The 17,794-nt window shown below is 53.5% G+C and overlaps 1 protein-coding gene across 1 annotated transcript in view; it reads right to left on the bottom strand.

Annotated features, from left to right (window-relative positions):
• Positions 1–6,056: 6,056 nt before the first annotated feature.
• Kcnk3 (potassium two pore domain channel subfamily K member 3) overlaps positions 6,057–17,794 on the bottom strand; it is a 35,627-nt gene continuing 23,889 nt past the window's right edge. Inside the window, exon 2 of the mRNA XM_046441425.2 lies at positions 6,057–9,337. Coding sequence (XP_046297381.1) covers positions 8,400–9,337 — 938 coding nt within the window. The 3' untranslated portion in view covers positions 6,057–8,399. The remainder of the gene's footprint in view (positions 9,338–17,794) is intronic.

Below are 17,794 nucleotides of genomic sequence, written 5' to 3'. Positions count from 1 at the left end.
TGACTGAGGTTGAGGGTTGTCACCGGGGGAAGACTCCAAGATAGGCTGGGACAGCAGGCACCCAGGAACCAGGCATGGACTCTGCAAGGAGGGCACGTGGCTTCTTCTTCCCTGGGCAGATTCCTCTGCTGATGTGAGCTCGCTCCTCTCCCTCTGCCTGGGACCGAGGGTAAGGAGCAGCAGGCAGAGGTGGCAGGGCTCCTTGGGGGCTCTCTGCACTCCCACTATCTGGGATGGTCAGCATGTGTGCATTGTCTGTGTGCCAAGTGGACACTGGGAAGTGGCAGAGGACTGGCTGTGGGGACCAACAGGAGCAGAGCTGAGGGGACATTGGGTGGCCCCTCTTTGGAGCAGAGCCGGGAGAGACTCCTGCATGGATCCTCTGGATCCCAGTAGGTGTCAGTATCTGGACCCTGGCCATACCGAGGGCTCCATTGTCATTTTTGTCCCTCTCCCTGATTGGACTGTGGTATGGTCTGTCCCAGGAACAGGGAGACTATTAGCATTTGGTGGATTTGAGACTGAAGTTTTTAAGTGGGTCAGACTGCACTGGATTTCTGTACATCCAAGAGAGACCACCAATCTTTGAGTCTGGCCCTCAGTGTCATTTAAGAGACAGGAATGGGAGAGTCAACTTAGGGTTGTTAAAGATCCCAAGGGAAGGAAAAAACCTATTTCTTCCTTGGGGTCCAGTAGGCTCAGACTGTATGACAATCCTGTCACAGGAAGCGTGGGCTGTGAGGCCTTCAGCTGCCACTAACAGAAAACCCATTTGGGTCCGTCTGCCACCTGTCATCACTATGACAAGAGGTGTGGAGGGCAGGGCTTCCTGGGTTTGTTCAGTCTTTCCATCTCTTCCCTTTGCCATCTTCATTGTGTCCATGATGCTTCCCCTCATGGTTGCAAGATGGCTGCCTCGGTTCCCAGACGTCACAGACCTGGCAAGGCCCAAAGCAGAGGGGTGTGTCCTCCCCCATGATATATTTTAGGAGGAAGGAAGCCTTTCCCAATGCGTCTGCTCCACCAAGACATTCCTGAAGAGCCCCAAACCAGAATGAAACATAACCCAGCCTTTGGACAGGCGTTTGAGGCCACTGTGATTGGTGGAGTCCTTGGGACTGGGTCAGGGGAAGGGCGAACACCTAAAAAATGTCAGACCTCAGCAGCAGGCAGAAGAGTATAGGATGGGCTCTTGATTAGTAACCAATGCCTACCATAGTAGCAAGCGCGGGAGGGTTGGCCGCCTGAAAGTCTGAGGTGTGTTTGGGAGGCATTAATAGAACACCATCCACAGCAGAGGGAGGGATGGTCACCCCCTCTTTACTGGCTGGATCACATGTATATCAAGCCACAGGAGCAGAGGACTCTGAAGGTCTTCCTGATAGGGGCACCAGCTGGTGAAGGGGTCTATAGGTGCTGTCACAGGAGGTGTGGCTGAAGAGCTGGGGCATTTAACCTGAGAAGGCTTGGAGGCACCTGGCCGAGTGGAGGGAGGGCTTCTTGAATTCTTTGAATGATGCCATTTGCTCTCTGGTGACAGCCTCAGAGGCAGATCCACACTAGAAGCAGCTCTTGTCTCAGGAAAAGGGAGCCATTATGGCCTTTAGAGCTGCTACCAGGGCTGCTCAGTGGGTGTCTTGTGAGAGGACAGTGACTACCCTGTAGGGGAGCTGCTGGGGGGACCCTGCTGGTGTGGCTGGACTGCATTCCAGGCCCAAGGTGCAGCGCAGTGACTGAGCTTCAGTCAGAGGGTCCTTAAGGACGACACCCTTGACCTCTGGCCTCTCCTCTAGAGAGAGGTGGGCAAGGACGTGGACGCACAGTACCCTGGAAGCCAAAGTGTCCTGGACTTTTGTTGGACCTATGATTAAGTCAGAATGAGAGCTTGTACTACAAAGATGGGGGGTGGGTGGGGACCAAAGAGAGGTCAGAGCGCAAACTGGCATGCCAAGCTCCTCGTCCTGTTGTGCCTCTAGGCCCCCAGGTTGGACCTGTTGATCTGATTGGACAGCGTCCCTTGAACCCTGATTCTGGGTCCAGAGCAAGCCATGGGTCTTTCTGCCACTCTGGCCTGGCAGTCAAACCAGAGTATTCCAGTCAGGGATGACCTGGTCACATGTGCCTTCCTCCAGGGAACAGGAACTATGGCAGAGTGTAGATGTGGGGAGCTGGCTCAGGTCAAAGGCATGACCTTTCCCCAGGAAAATTTGTCCCCTCAGTTGAAGGGCAGGGGTTGTTGGCTGGACATTCTGTTGCTCTTGATCTCATGTCCAGGGCTCTGGGGGACATGGAGGAATGTTTCTAACTCCATGTCTCCTTTTGCTCACAGGTTCTGGGAGCCAGGTCCACTTGAACCCCTCCCAATCCAAGAGGCATGGCCAGAGGACTGGGAGGCTGTAAACAGTGGGACACTGGCTGTCCTGGAGTGCTTGGGACCTGGATGTAGTCCAGCCCTGCACACCAGTCACCAAGGAAATGCTTGGGACCCTGCTCAGCACCTCATATACAGAGTGCATTCTAGCAGGACCGTGGGCTTCCTGACTGTAGTTTTGTCATCTGTGCAATGAGGACATTAGTTCTCACCTAAATCACAGTGCTGTCCTTACGGTTTAATGAGGACACGGCATGAAAGAGCTCCGTACAAGCAACATGGCATTAATGTAGATTCTTGAGGTGGGTTCGGTCAGTCACTGACCAGAGAGTGCCATGCAGTTATACCATAGCATCTACCCTAAGGATGGCACCGCCCACAGGGCCCTCTCTGCAGCTGGGAGACTGGGGGTGGGGTGTGTGAGTCTCCCAATGTTTGTCCAGATGTGAATGTGGTAAATTTCCAGCGTCAGAGTGACTCAACCACAGAGATTAGCAGCTTTCATTGATATCAGAGTCAGAGAAGCCTGGGCCCTCGTGTGTGTGTGTGTGTGTGTGTGTGTGTGTGTATGAAAGTCAGGATATGTGGATGCTAATCCTGGCTGCAACATTATCTTGCTTCATGACTTCCCCTCTGTGAACCCAAATCCCTTCCCCTGATACAGTGGAATTGGACTAACAATCTAAAGTGTGTGTGTGTGTGTGTGTGTTTGCAATTTTTGTCGAGGGCAATGGTATCTGGAGGGATGTCATCTGGCTGGGCGGGAGGAGGGCACTGAGTCTACCCTAGAACAGGCTTTTCAGGGCCTACTTGGGAAACAGGGTCACTAAGCCTCCTAACAAGCACCCAGCTTTGAGATGGAGAGGGAGCATCAGTTTTAAGCTACTCAGTGGCAATGATGAGGCCAGAGTTGGGCGTGGTCATCTGTGGGTAGTTGCTCTTTTCTCTGGCCATACGTCCATTCTGAATACATCCTTCCCTGGCCCTGAGACACCCCCGCCCCTGCCTTGGCTTCCTGAGATGAGTTGTGAGGAGGCTGTTGGGGTTGGGCAGAGGCTGTAGAAAGAATTAAATAACCCTAAGAGTGAGAGTGAGTGGGCCTGAGGGGGAACATCTTTTCTCAGCTCTGTCAGAATCTGCCATCTTGGCAGGATGGTGTGTTTAGATCAAGCGTACCCTCTCACCTCGATTGTGAATAAGAAGCGACCACTGTAAGAGAGGTCTACAACTTCTACCAAACCTCTGCTCAAGACCTGGGCCATCATGAAATAGTACCCAGTGAGGAGGGTGAGGACACGTGCTTGGTCAATGCAGCCACTGGGCCTGGGTTTAGACACTAGCTTTGCCACCAACTCACTGCCTGATCTTGGGCCAATGGGCTGCTCTGAGCCTCGATTTGATCTGGCCCATAATTGAGCATCACATATATATTTGGGGTTGTCACAGATGCACTGACAAGCTAAACTCCTTCTAGGACCTAGGGCAAGGAAAGAGGGAAGGATCTTTTCATAAATGAGATGAGCATTTCCCATAAAGTGTGCTCAGGAAATCCAGGACATGGAGAGATGTCATGCATACAGAGGCTCTGATGCCTGGAATGAGTTTGGAAATGCTGGGCGAAGCAAAGGCAAGCAGCATCGTGCTGCGGGATTTTCATAGCCTTTATTAAGCTATGAAGTCTCGTGAAGCTCCATGAGAGGATGATGAGTGCAGTGTTTCCCCAAATCGATTTGGCCCTTTCCTAGGAGGCATACATAGGACATATTTGGGGTAGAGATACCACTACATCCCTTTCTCTCTTGACTCCCAGGAAGTGCCTATCTCCATTGAGGCTCATCCCAGTGACCAAATCCATGGGGACTTGGTGTATTTCTGCCTAATCCTCTCTCTGCAGTGCTGGTTATCTATTCTCGTGTTGTTGTGTGTCTATCTTTTAGTGCGGGAGGCCTCAGATGCCATGTGGAGTGAGGAGGGCGACACCAATGTCATCCACGGATAAAGAGCCCACTCTAGAACCATGGGCAATTCTGAGCTCTAATCACCACAGGCGGGGACTGGAGTGCGGTTCCCTTGGGGGATCCTCACAAGGTCTGTTTGTGATTATTTTTCGATGAAGAAAGGAGGGCAAGGGTCAGCATGTTGCCCAGCAAGCACTTTTAAGAAATTAAAAGTAACCTTGTGCTGTCACCGCTGACCTCCAGAATGAACCAGTTTCTGGTCTCAGTGCCTTTAACTGTTCTAGGAAAGGCAGAGGCTGTTTGTGCCACAGGTCGTAAGCCCTGGATTTTGATGAGGTGGCCTTGGGAGTGAATGAGCCAATGGGGAATTAAGCCCCAGTTCTGCTGTGGCTACCCTGATCCCACAGGCCACCTAGGAGCATGTGCTAGAAGACTGCCTATGGCAGCAGGGAGCAGGCAGGAGCACCATCACGGGGAAGCTCCTCATGTCCTGCCTCTGCAGAGGGTACAGGTGCCACCTCTTTCTGCTTGAATCCTGAACCCCTTAAATAGGTCCTTCTCTTATCTGTCAGTTGTCCTATGTGTGAAAGAGGGAGGATTTGGAGAAAGTGTCCCTATTTCATCCCCTTATTTCTCAAGTATACTTCAGTTTGCACATAGCAAAACCACAAGCAGATGGATAAGTCACTTGAGTGGGTGATGACCAGCATTTTATAACATGCAATGGAATAGGATTTACATATTTATTTATATGTATTTTTTGTACCAGGGATTGAACTCAGGGACACTCCGCCACTGAACCACCCACCCCACCCACTGCCCTATTTTTTTTTTTTTTTTGTATTTTATTTAGAGACAGGGTCTCACTGAGTTGTTTAGCACCTTGCTGTTGCTGAGGCTGGCTTTGAACCAGCAATCCTCCTGCCTCAGCCTTCTGAGCTTCAGGGATTACACACATATGCCACCATGCCTGGCAAATATTATTTTATGAAAGCTAGATAGGGGGCTGGATAGGTATGTAGACTGTGGTGTTAGATGTTACTGTGGATTGTGCTCCTTGAAATTTGGAAGCCACTGGTTAGCTAACTCTGGTTGCTGGCACCAGCTGGCCAGGGTGGGTCTGCTCCCTGGGTCTGTTCTGGGCTCTGAGGCCCAAACCTAAATCTGAGGTGTAACCTCTAGATCCAGAGAAAAGATGTACCCTGAAGAAAGGTGTTTGTGATATGTCTTCTTTGAAAGAGACATTTTTGTGTCAATCAGGTTATTGAGGCAGGGAGTCCACTGAAAGAGAATGGCATGTCACTCCTAGCTGACAGTGTAGCTGGGGTATGTCCAGCCAGGCTGGACACTGCAGGCTGTGTGAGGAGAGGGACATGGGAGTGAGGATTCTCAGTTCTCCTAGGTTGCCACTCATGGTTGTATGACTTAGGACAAATGACCTGCCCTTCTATGAGCCTCAGTTTACTGATGTACAAGGATGGGGAGAAGTCTAAGCTCTTGTTCTCATAGTGTGTTCCAGGATGATAGTAAGAAAATCTGGATCTTCTGAGAAGTCCCAAAAGGGAAAGGAGTGCTCCCCATTAGGCTTCTCCCCAAGGCCCGCAGACCAGTCTGATTAGCCTGAGGCGATCAGTTAGGTGTGTTTGTAGACCCAGACTGGGGACCATGGGGTGGCTGCCCTCTGACTGCTGTAAGGGTTTATGATAACAGAAGAGCTGGAGCCTGACCCTGGTCTCCATGGACAGCATTTATTAGGCGCCATTCTCAGTGTGAAGACAGATAGGCAGGGGAGCCAAGGGGAGGGGAGGCCTGGCAGCCACAGCCTGGGGAATTCAGGGGCTGCCCGGGTGGGGTGTGGGTGTGGGGACATGTCACCCACACATATTGCATATTCTGTGGCAGTGTGCCCAGGCATAAGGCATTGGGGAAGCAGAAAGACTGCCTGCGGTGTGTGTGGGGTGAGACGGGGAAGTGACATTGGCCTTCCAGTTCCCTGGAAAGGAAAGACCCATTTGGAGAGCAGCAAGCTGCCGTGCTCTGCCCCAGGGCCTGCTGCCTCTTTCTCCACCATCTCTCTGCAACTTTGGTTGTGGTTCCCTCGGGTCTGACGGGACTTGACCCCTCGAGGGCAGGGTCACACATAGGACAGAGGCAGCTAGCACTGTCCCCCACCCCCAACATAAAAACAGAGGGCACTCTTCTAGGCCCTGGGCCCCACCCCACTTGGCACCAGGGCCAGGTCTTCTACACTGAGATGGGATCACAGACAGGCCGGACTTCTTCCCTCTTGGGGTTCCCAGGGCCTAGAGGACATTGCTGAGTTGGAGCTTGAGGCTGACCATCCTTCAGGCCCCTCTCTCCAGCTTCACTGAATGCCAGGGCTGACCTTGCTCAGCAGAGTTGAGGAGCTGACCCTGGAGCAGCACGGGAAGGCCGAGCTGTGGGAGGAGAGGTCCCTCACCTCCACCTTGATGCGGTCCCAGCTACTCTACCAGCTCTAGCTGTGGGGAGAGTAGAGGGCATGCCCCCACCCACCACACTCCACCTGAGCCTCTGAGTTGCAGGTGGGGCAGGCAGAGGGCACAGAGGTCTAAGCCTCCTGCTCGGAGGAGTATTCATGATTTTGGCCATAGCTTATCAGTAGCTACTTGGGACACAGGTACCCACAATGGCTGCTGCGGGGCTAGGGACGATGTCCCAGTAGGACAGCAAAGACAGGCTGTCTTTGCCTCTCTGCCCAATTTCCAACCGCCCAGAGCTGCAGTTCCTGACCTAGTACTGCTTACCTTGGTCCCAAGGACTTTCCTGCTTGTAAGCAGGTAGCCCAGAGACAAGGGCCCCTTCAGAGTCCCTGTCTTGGGACAGGAGTAGCAGAAGCTGAGCATCAGCAAGGTCCCTGCCCGGGGCTTGTGGTTCTGGTTTAAGCCTCGGCCGCCCACAGGATGCTGCATGTGTGGGGCAGGAACCTTGCTTCTAAGCTGGAAGGAACATCACTCAGGCTATGACAGGCAAGGGGGTTCTCGTTCCCCTTTGCCTTTTGCTCTCTGTGTCACCTTGGGCAGGACACTTCACCTGTGTCCTCGTCTATGAAATAGAGACAAGAATTCCAGCCCTGGTGAACTATTTGGAGTTTTGTGAGACTCAAACGAATGAATAGACAGATGGGGTTTGGGGAAGCTAAAAACCCACTCCACAAATTTAAGAGTTGGTAATGAGTAGCAGTAGCAGCCAGGGGTGGCCAGTTGGTGTTCTGTTCTGGATTTCAAGGGCAGTGTGTGGAAGGCTGGAGTCCTCCCCTTCCCCCAGAGAGTGCACTAGAGGCCACTAGGTCTACCCACCCGTGCCACTGCCCTACAGCCCAAAGCCCTAGAGCCTTTCCTCCCCTGCTCCCCTCTCCCCCTCCTGCCACCTGCCTGTTCTTTCTTTCTGTCCTGCCCTCTGGGGGCTAGCTTTAGGGGCTGCTGAGGTTTCCACTTTCTCCATAAGGTGAAGCCATGCAAAACAACACAGAAGGTAGTGAGAGGCCGGGAGACACAGCTGGGGATGAGGGGGTGAGGAGTGGGACTGAGTGGGGGTGACCTGGACAAAGACACCCTGGCTTTTGAAGCCAAGGGATGGTGGGAGACCCGGCAGGACAGAGGTATAAATAGAGAGATGCAAACCAACGCGGAACACTAAGTCCCCTGGGGAGGTGGGGGTCTGGGTACCAGCAGGGCCTCTGAGGACTGGGGAGCTTCTTAGATTTCCAAAAGGGTTGGGAGGCTCCCTCCTAGCTTCTGCCTTCCCTCTAAGACCCCCCAAGTTTCACATTTCTTGGAATATGCTGGGCTCGGATGGGGGCTCCAGGAGTCCTCAGAGCCCGGTCTCCTGCCGGCTGGTGCGAGCAGGCACAGTTGGAGTTGGGGAGGTGGGGGACAGTGGTGGTGGGGGACTGGGGGCATCCCAAGGACCGAAGGCGGCTGGTGGGGGTGCTCCTGGCGGACCCCCCTCCCCCCATTGCTCTTCTGGTCAGGAGCCCCGGCCCGGCCCCCGCTGGCAGGTGGTCCAGGCCCCGCGGGTGGGGGGGGTGTTCATACGGAGCTCCTGCGCTTCATGAGGCTGCGGAAGGTGGACAGGCTGTGAAGGCCTGTGGACACCGAGCTGATGGCAGAGCGCTGCGTCCCGCTGCAGAGGCAGCGGTGCGAGTGGGTGTCGCTGTAGCGGCCGCCCACTCCGGGCGAGGAGTGGCTGTGCTCCACGCACGTGTCGGACGTGGACAGGTCCCGCGGGATGATCATGGGGATGGAGTACTGCAGCTTCTCGCGGCTCTTGTACCAGAGGCACGAGCACATGGACTGGAAGTGCAGCACCTCGGCGTACACGTTGCGGAAGCCGCTGCCCCCGGGGGCCGCCGTGGACGAGGCGGTGTCCGTGGTGTGCGCGCTGTCGCCGCCGCCGCCGGTGCCACCGCCCAGGCAGCTGAGGCCGCCCAGTCCGCTGCCCGTCTGCCCATTGTGTGTGAGCAGCGCGCGGTGCTCGGCGTCGCGCTTCTCGTCCTCGGCGTTCATGGTCATGAAGCGCAGCACCACGAGATTGAGGAAGGCGCCGATGACCGTGAGGCCCGTGAGGATGTAGACGAAGCTGAAGGCCACGTACTGCGGCTGCGTTTGCAGCGCCTGGTCCTTCTGCAGAGCCACGTAGTCGCCGAAGCCGATGGTGGTGAGCGTGATGAAGCAGTAGTAGTAGGCCTGGAAGAAGGTCCAGTGCTCGTAGTAGGAGAAGGCGGCGGCGCCGATGCACAGCGTGCTGATGCACGAGAAGAAGCCGATGAGCACCATGTTGGCCATGGACACATCGGCGCGCCGCATGCCCAGCCCCTTCTTGGCACGGTGCAGCAGGTACCTCACGAAGGTGTTGATGCGCTCGCCCAGGCTCTGGAACATGACGAGTGTGAGCGGGATGCCCAGCAGCGCGTAGAACATGCAGAACACCTTGCCGCCATCCGTGCTGGGCGCTGCGTGGCCATAGCCTGGGGAGAGCGGGAAGAGGAGAGAAATCACAGGCTGTGGGGCTGCCTTTCCGGAGAGCCTCCTCCTCCTCCTCCACTTCCCTCCCCATCCTGCAGATCCTGGGCCTTTCAACCCCCGTGGGCATATCTGCGTTCCTATGCAAGTCATCTTGTGACAATTTCAGAAGGCAGGTAAGAAGGAAGAAACTGGAAGGGCCCCTTAATTTCTTCCAAGATCACACTGTTTGGAAGCAGAGCATCCTGGGTCTGACCTCGAATCTGCTTGGCTTCAAAACTCAGGTGGTTTTATGTAGCTGGAGAAGGAGCTGGCTCTCAGAACTCCTAGAAACTGTGTCCAGAGGCAGCTGAGGGAGTGTGAGTACCAGAGTCACTTGAAGACTGGGTTCTAGTTTAGTGCCCCCACCCCCGTTATGCTCCCTGAGCTCTTTGGACCTTGACTATGAGGGGAGGTGTTTGGACTGAATGGGTTCTGACATCCTGGGATTCACTGTGGAGCGAGGGAAAATGAGGCAGGGACCAGCCTTCGATGATTTCCCTGCTGCCAGCCAAAGCTATGGGGCTGGTAGGCCTCTGGGGCTGCTGGCCCCGAAGTGGCCGAGAAAGAGAAAGGAGACCAACTGCCTTGGCCTTCCCAGACAGAGGAGTAAGTGCTCCAGGTCTTTGAACTCCCAATCTGGTATTGGGGTCTGGAGTCTTCCCTGGTCTTGGCCCCAAAGTAGGATATGCCCTCATGGGGATGTGACATTACCCTTGGCCAAGCAGGAGCTGAGTGTCCTTCCAGGTGTGTTACTGTCACTAACAAGGCAGTCTCTGTAAACCCCACCCCCACCCCCAGTTCTCACAGAGTCGGGAGCCAAGCAGAGGCAAAGCCTCCCTTTGAGCCAACCATTGCCTGGTTACCTGGACAGAAAATGACCCTGGATGGGAACTTAGACACTCTGGGCACAAGTTCAGGCCCTGTCACTAGTGGCTGTGACCTTGGGCAAATTACTCTCCCTTTCTGATTATGTTTTTTTTTTTTTTTTGTAAAATGAGGTCCACTGGTCTGAACCTCTGTCTTTCACCAAGCTATGGAGGTTTGATTTCTTTTATTAATAGAATTATGCTAATAAAATAATGCTGGCAGCATTTCCAATTTTGCCTTTTTTCGAAGCCTTAAGAAATCTTAACCAAATTCTTCTTGTTCCATGCAGTCCTCCTGGATTCCTCATAGCTGAAAGTGATTTCTGCTTATTTGAATGGAATTGGTAATGTTCAGCTTTGAACTCTAGGGCCCTGGATGACATACATCTAAACACTACCTTGTGGGGGGTGTCACTGGAAGGCCTGTCATGTTCCTCTCTAACTCCCACCTCCACATTGTCAGCCACACTGCCCCCATGGGGACCCAAAATACACTTGATGTCTAAATTGCAGGGCAGGGGAATGCATGCTTTTGTATCTGATCTGCCCTGACGGTGGAGTGTGTGTGTGTGTGTGTGTGTGTGTGTGTGTGTGAGAGAGAGAGAGAGAGAGAGAGAGAGAGAGAGAGAGAGAGAGAGAGAGAGAGAGAAACCTCTCTAGCCTTAGTTTCCATATCTGTAAAATGGGGCTAATGAGTCACCTGCTTTGGGGAGGAATAAGTGCAATAATGTATGTGGCGCACTTAGCCTAGTGCCTGGTCCATATCAAGTGCTCAATAATGGCTCACTGATGAAGAACGGATGAAGTGCCAGGTGACTCTCACATTTCCAAGACAGCACCAGGTCTGGGGGCAGCTGTGTTCCCGTTAAGCTGGCATCTCTGCCAGCCTAGGGCCATTTGAATCTTAAAGCTCAATGAGGTCTGGGAACAGCTGCTCAGGGTGTGTGAGGTGTGGGGCTGCCCTTAGAATGGGCTCCCCCACCCCCACTGTGGCATCGAGCCAGTGGCTGTGTCCCCTTTGTCAGAGGCCTGGACAACGGAGCTGCTGAGCAGCGGTCCTGGCCCATCCCTGGCCCAGCAGGGTGAGAACAGATTGTGCCCGCCAGCTCGGCCGCAGCAGCCAGACCACAACTCACCTAGACAGCTGTGCAGGTCCTGAGCCAGAGCTGCTGCTTATCCTGTCCTTCAAGTCCCCAAGGCCAGCACTGCACAGGCTAGAGGGCGGGTGCAGCACTGGTGACAAGACTCCACAGGGAGTGGGGAATGTGGGCCTGGCCCTAGCTGTGTGGCCTTGGGCAAATCCCTTTCCCTCTCTGGGCTTCTTTGCCTTGTAATACTGGGCAGGGGTTGAACTAAAGCTATTAATTCCCGCCCTGGCTGCCTGCTCGAGCTGCACTTGGGAGTAAAGAAGATACTAGGCGTGAAAGTTCTTCGGAACTAGGTGTGAAAGTGCTTTGGGATTGTAGAGTGTGCACTGGAACCAGCGTGATGGGACCCTGGGGGAGAGTGCCTGAGAGCTAGTCCAGGGAGCAGGGCTCTCTGTGGGCTCAGGGTAGGGGACCCCCATCTACCACCAACACCATCCCCGCCTCCTCGCTGGGCGATTGTTCATAGACTGTGTCTTCTCTGGGCCCAACGCCTTTTAGGAAACCCAGTGGCCACCTGCCCGGCCCCCTCACTGCCACCTTTGCTCACAGTGCCTGTCTTCACTGCTACTGCCAAGCACCCATTCCCATGGGGCCCAGCGTTCACAGCGACAGTCCCCCCCATGCCCTCCTCCTGTTGAACTTAGTAACTCTCAAAGCAAGTGACTCATGCAGGCCTGACCAAGGCTCTTACCAGGACAGAGCCACTGCCCTGTCCAGGGGGGCCCTGGCCTGGGTGGGCCTGCCCCTTGGGGTCAGATGTCCCCAAGGGTATCACTTCCCACTGCAGGCCAGGGCTTATCAATCAGAAGATCTGACTCCTCGGGGGCATTGTTAACTTAGTCCTCAGAGGCTCCTAGGAGGCCACTGTGGAGACCGGCTCCACTTCACAGTTGGGGTCAGGAGGCCTGGAGAGGCCTTGTGAGCTGGCCAAGCCCACCCAGCTGTCCTGACTCAGTGTGCACCCCCAGGCACTGGAGTCAGTGTGGCACCGTAGGAAGGGTGACTGGAAGGGCGACCGAGGAGCGTCACCCTTGGAGCCTCAGCCTCAGGTGCTGACTTGAACAGGACGCAACAGAAGGGGGAGGGGAGAGAGATGGCCAGGGAGACGGAGGCCTCTCTAAGTATGGGGTCCCAGGTGAGCATGCCCCGCCCCTTTGCCTGTTCCATGTCACTGGGTGAAAGGGCAGGGGATCTGGGAGGACCTGCTGACGTGGGTGCCCAGCTTGGAGGACGGCCAGCGGGGGTGGAGCCACTCCCAGGAGGCACCGGACTTCTGGGAAGTAGCTGGGAGTTTGGCAACCCCATCTGTTGCCAGAAGGTCGGCCTCCGGCCTGGTCCCTGCCCACGTCAGGCTTGGCCTTGCGAGGGAGGGGGTAAGAGGTGTTACCCATCTCCTCCTTGCCCAGCCCTGGCTGAGGGGCTCTGCTGTCCCTCTGGGGCATCCTCTCTCACAGTACCTCCTGGGCTGGGCAGTCAGGATTGACCACGAGACACTTGCTGCTGCCTCTCTGAGTCCTCACCCGGCTGTCTCCCATTCCCTCACTCTGTCTCCCTTCCTTGAACCCACCATAGATTTAAAGGTTCTCAGAGCCAGACAGGCTCTGAGTGATATTTAGTTCAGTCCTTATATTATACAGATGAGGAAATCAAAGACCAGAGAGAGAAAGCTACTTGCCCAAGCTCACACAGCTGGTAAATGATAGAGCCAGGACTATAACCCAGGATACTTGATTCCAAAACCAATATTTTTTTTCCCTGATCTCTGGCTCATGGGTAACCAGAGTCAGTTCATTCAACTAGGGCCAGCAACTCCAACTTGGGAGCAGCTTAGCTAAGAGATGGCTCTGGAACCTGGCTGGAGAAATAGAAATTGCCTTGAGGAAGCCAGGTGACTGGACATAAAAATTAATTATATATCTGGGTATGAGAACTTATTATTAGTATAAATATTTGAGGGTGGCGAGAAACTAAGAGATAGGACGGGAACTCCAGGTGGCTGTTCTTTTCTTTTCCTCCTGGCATCAGCAAGGAGCTCAGACACTGGCTGTCACCATCTTCTGGGGTCATGCAGAGCCTGAAGGGGTGCATCTACCACCCCCCCTCCCCCGCTGATCCTTCTCGCTCTGTGGCCTGTTTCCTAGTCAGAGCACAACTAGCCACTCTGAGCCCTTGGCAACGGCCTTGGCTGGCCGGGGCTGGGCTGCCTGCTCCCCACTGGCCTCAGATGCCTGCTGGCCTGCTGGCCTGACCTCCTGCCTCTGGCCTAGCTGGTCACAAGCCCAGGCTGCCACCTGCAGCCTTGGGTGGAGGAAAGCGCCTGGGGCTGGGAGGCAAGGACTGTGTGTCTCACCTGCCCCTGACTAACTTCGTGTCTTGGCCAGTGCCTTCCCCTCTCTGGGCCTCAGTTCCCCTCATCTCAGTGTCATGGGCAGAGAGGAGGCTCCCACCTTCTCTCATGGTATCAATGTATTATCTTCTCTGTTCCCCTACCCATTTGTAGAGCCAAGATTTTGAAAAAGTTTCATTAATGAAGTACCATGTGTTAATCAGTATGGTGTTGATACTACGTAGAGCAGACACTGAATACATGATTATTAAAGCCATAATGTATTTCTCCATCAAAATTAATTAAGAACACATCTGCTTATAGAACATCTGATTGGCATGGGATAATAATAATGATTCCATGAGACTGACTGACTTAATTAATTGTTATATGTTTGAAATACTGAAAATAAGGAGGGGATCTCCATAGTTTGGTAAGGTAGTTAAGAGCCCAGGCTTTGAAGCTAAATAGCTTTTTAACCTTGGGCAAGTTTCTTAATTCTCTGTGCCTCAGTTTCCCCACTTATAAAATGGCCATAATAATATATGTACCTCATAGAGTTCCTGGGGGGATTTAAGCAGACTTAAAATGCTTAGGGATTGGGATCCATAGATATTAATTATTAATAACATCAACAACCCACAATCGGTCTTTCCCAAGGATAATCCTCTGAAATATCAGTTCCATGGGATGTTAATAACTGTTGGTTGAGAAAAGGGTTGCTTGGTTAAATTAAATTGGGGAAATGCCGGATTAAAGAGGATTTGTCATTTGATTTAAGTGTAGGCTGTGTCAGCGCCAGCCATGTGTTAATGTGCAAGGCCAGTGGAAGCCAGGGGAAGCTGCTAAGTTTCCTACTTATTTGATCATGGACAATTTTCCTCACAGTGCATATTGCTGAACAAGCATTCTTTGGAGCACAGTTTGGGAAACACTCTTCCTTCACATCCAGAGCCTGTAGGGTCCTTCTTCCCGTTTCTGACTTTGAGGTCCTCTGATCTCCATCTCGGGGTGGATTAGAAACACAGTGCTTGGCGGTGCCTGGCCATATCCTGTCTCCCTGCAGACCTAGTTATCTAATGTAAATATGGCCCTGGCTGGGCTAATGTTTGTCCTGAGGGAAGATGGATGAGGTGACCTATGGCCCAAGATACCCAAAGGCTTTGAATTCTGGACTGATGCTGGAAATGGGGGAAGGGCCTAGCTTTGGGGTGCTGCCTGGGCCCTGTGGGGCAGCCAGCAAGGAGCGGGGGCTCCAGGGAGGAGAGGAGGGTTGGGCTTATCTGCGGTGGGGCAGAGGGCAGCCAGGCCTGAGCTGAGTGTCACCTGGGAAGGGCCTTCGAGTGCTCTGCCTCCTCAGGGACAGAGGCATGGAGCAGAGCTGCCTTTAGTCTGGAGATGGCATCAGTGTGGAGCTGGGAGGTGGGACTGGGGGCTCCTACGTAGCCTGATTGGTGTGCTAAAGGGGGTGAGGGAAGGCATCGGGCACAGGAGCTCAGGCCTCTTGGAGGCAGAGGGCAGGGCTGCTGGTCTGGGGCATTGGTAGGGGGAGTGCAGGTGCTCTCCCTCCCTCTTGGAAGATCTGGTTCAGGAACTGCTGGAATCTTTCTCCCAGTGCTGCAAGTCCCCTTGGAGTTCCACACAGGGCCTGTAGGGGGCAGTTGCTAAGGAAATATTGTTCAACCCCAAAGGCCAAGGTTTTGGAGGACTTTGCAGTCTGAAATGGCAGAGAGTAAACCTCCCGGCAGACACCCAGAGTGGGAGGGGAGGTGGCCATCAGCAGGAGGTCCTTTGGTGACTCATAGTTCCTGCTCTTGCTTTGGTACCCTGTCCCCTTCAACTTTAAGGCCTTAGAAGGACCCCCCCCCCTCCCCCATGGCCTGGCCAAACCCAGAGCTGGGCCTGGGAAACCACAGAGCCTCCTGAGTTGGGGTGGGGGTGGGGGTGGGGACCAGCGTACAGAACTGGGTCTGGAGTTTGTCGCCCTCCAGGCCAGAGCTCCCAGGAAGGACAGCTCTGAAGCCCAGCACCCATCCCCTCGCTCAGCCCTGCCCCTTCCCAAGGCCTCTCTTCCCATCTCCTCTCGTGGCTCTTCCCCCCACTCCGAACCAGCTTGTCTGTCCCTGCCCCTTCCTTCCTCCCGGATTCCATTCTCTCTCTCCTTAGCTCTCTCTCATCCGCAGGTGCCCCCTTACTGATTGGGGGCCCTCTGGTGTAGGACAGTCTCAAGGCCCCCAGCCCCCACCTTCCCTGGGCCCACGTGGAGTGGGGGAAGCTGAGAGGGAGGGTGCTGGTGTCATGGAAAATCCCTGCAGCAGCCAAGGTCAGTGTTTGCAGACACAGTCTGGCCTGGAGCCAGGCCTGCCTCCTGGGCCAGCTCCCTCGGGCCTGTCCCAGAGGCCGGCTTTGTGCAGGGACCTCAGAGGCACCCAGAGCTGCTTTGGGTGCCTGCCACAGGGACCTCAGCAGCGATCAGTGGTGGAGTATGGAGACGGTACAGTTCAACTTGCCCATTTTATAGATAGGTAAACCAAGCTCAGAGAGGAACAGGGACCAGCCCCTGGTCACAGCAAGTTGGTGATGAGCAAAGACTGGGTTGCAGGACCTTTGTTCTCTTTGACTGACCCATGCTGTGAAGGAGAGCCTTCTATAATCTGTTCTACTAGGCCAAGGAATAGGGAAGGCTGGGTTTAAAATGTCCATGAACTCAAGGCTAGTTTGAGGTTAGGCTAGACTCAAGGCCAGTGATGTGGCCAGGAGAAGTAGACCAGATGATCAAACCAAGGTGACCTCAAAACATTTCCCATCTGGGAGTAAATCACATGAACCCTTTCAGTGGAAGCACTTTGAAAACTTCAAAGACCCATCTAAAGCCCAGGTTAGCACTGCCCGTATTATTCAAATGTGTGGCAAAGTTGATCAGTTTTTAGGTGGGGTCTGAGATGAACAGAGGAGGGCTGGAGGTGAAGAACTTCAGGGTGTCAGGAGGGCTTCATGGAGGAGGGTGCATTTTCCCTGAGCTCCAAGGGGCTGATGGGAGATGCAGGACTGACAGGGAAACTGCTGCGAACTGGACACCTATTGGTAGGGGCAGAGAAAACAGGCGGAGGTGTTTTCATATGTCGGGCTGGGGGGACCTGCAGGATCTCAGAACGGCAGCTTCCTGGTGCGCGAGAGCCTTACAAATGCATCTATCAGGGGACCCTGCAGTGCCACTTCTAGGAATCTCTGCTGGGAAAAAAACCAGAGATGGGAACAGAGATTTATGAACAAGGATGTTTATAGCAGCATTTTCATTGTGAAAAATTGTAAACAGTCCAAATGTTCACCAATAGGGTTTGGTTAAACATATTAAGGTATATTTATGGGGCAGAATATTGTGCAGCCATTAAAGTGCTGTTCCTGAGGAGTCTCTTAATTACATAGAAAACCTCATATCACGTTAAAGATGGGAGGCACAACCCTTTCTGTATGGTGGGACCCCATACTAACTATATGCATATAAAAAATGTATGTATACATGCATACCCGCAGCAGAAGGAGCTAGGAGGAAATATACTAAAAGCTCTTGGAGTTTATCCTGAATAATGGGCTCATGATTAATTTTAATTTTCTTTTTATACTTTCTATGTTTTGCAAAAATTTTATTACTTTTATAAATAGAAGATGATGAATATTATAAACCTAACAACAATACAAATCTTCCTGCTGGAGCAAGAAGTTCTGTTGAAAAGTGAAGGTCATTGAGGAGGGAGAGGGCTCAAATTTGAGGATCTTTGAAAGGCAGGTTCAGGGTAGAAATCTTACCTGGAAGGCAATGGGGAGCCATTGACAGCTCCCGAGTAAGGGAAGTAGGTGCTCAAAGAGGTGCTGAGATGAATGACATGGCACCCCTGGGTGGGGGCAGGGGCGACATTGGGAAATGGGGGCAGGAGGATTCATTAGGGGAAACTTGGCATGGCCCAGTTGTCAAGGGCCTGGGTGTGAGCTAGACAGAAGTAGAGAATTCAAGAGTTCAGGAGGAGAGAGTGGGGGGCGGGTGGGGAAAGGTAAAGAGAGAAAAGAGGAAGGGAAGAGAGG

The sequence above is a fragment of the Marmota monax genome, unplaced genomic scaffold (assembly GCF_021218885.2).
Source record: "Marmota monax isolate L192 unplaced genomic scaffold, Marmota_monax_Labrador192_F-V1.1 WCK01_AAM20220418_F8-fsc00010, whole genome shotgun sequence".
In the NCBI taxonomy this organism is placed as follows: domain Eukaryota; kingdom Metazoa; phylum Chordata; class Mammalia; order Rodentia; family Sciuridae; genus Marmota; species Marmota monax.
This window is presented reverse-complemented; position numbering and strand designations above follow the sequence as displayed.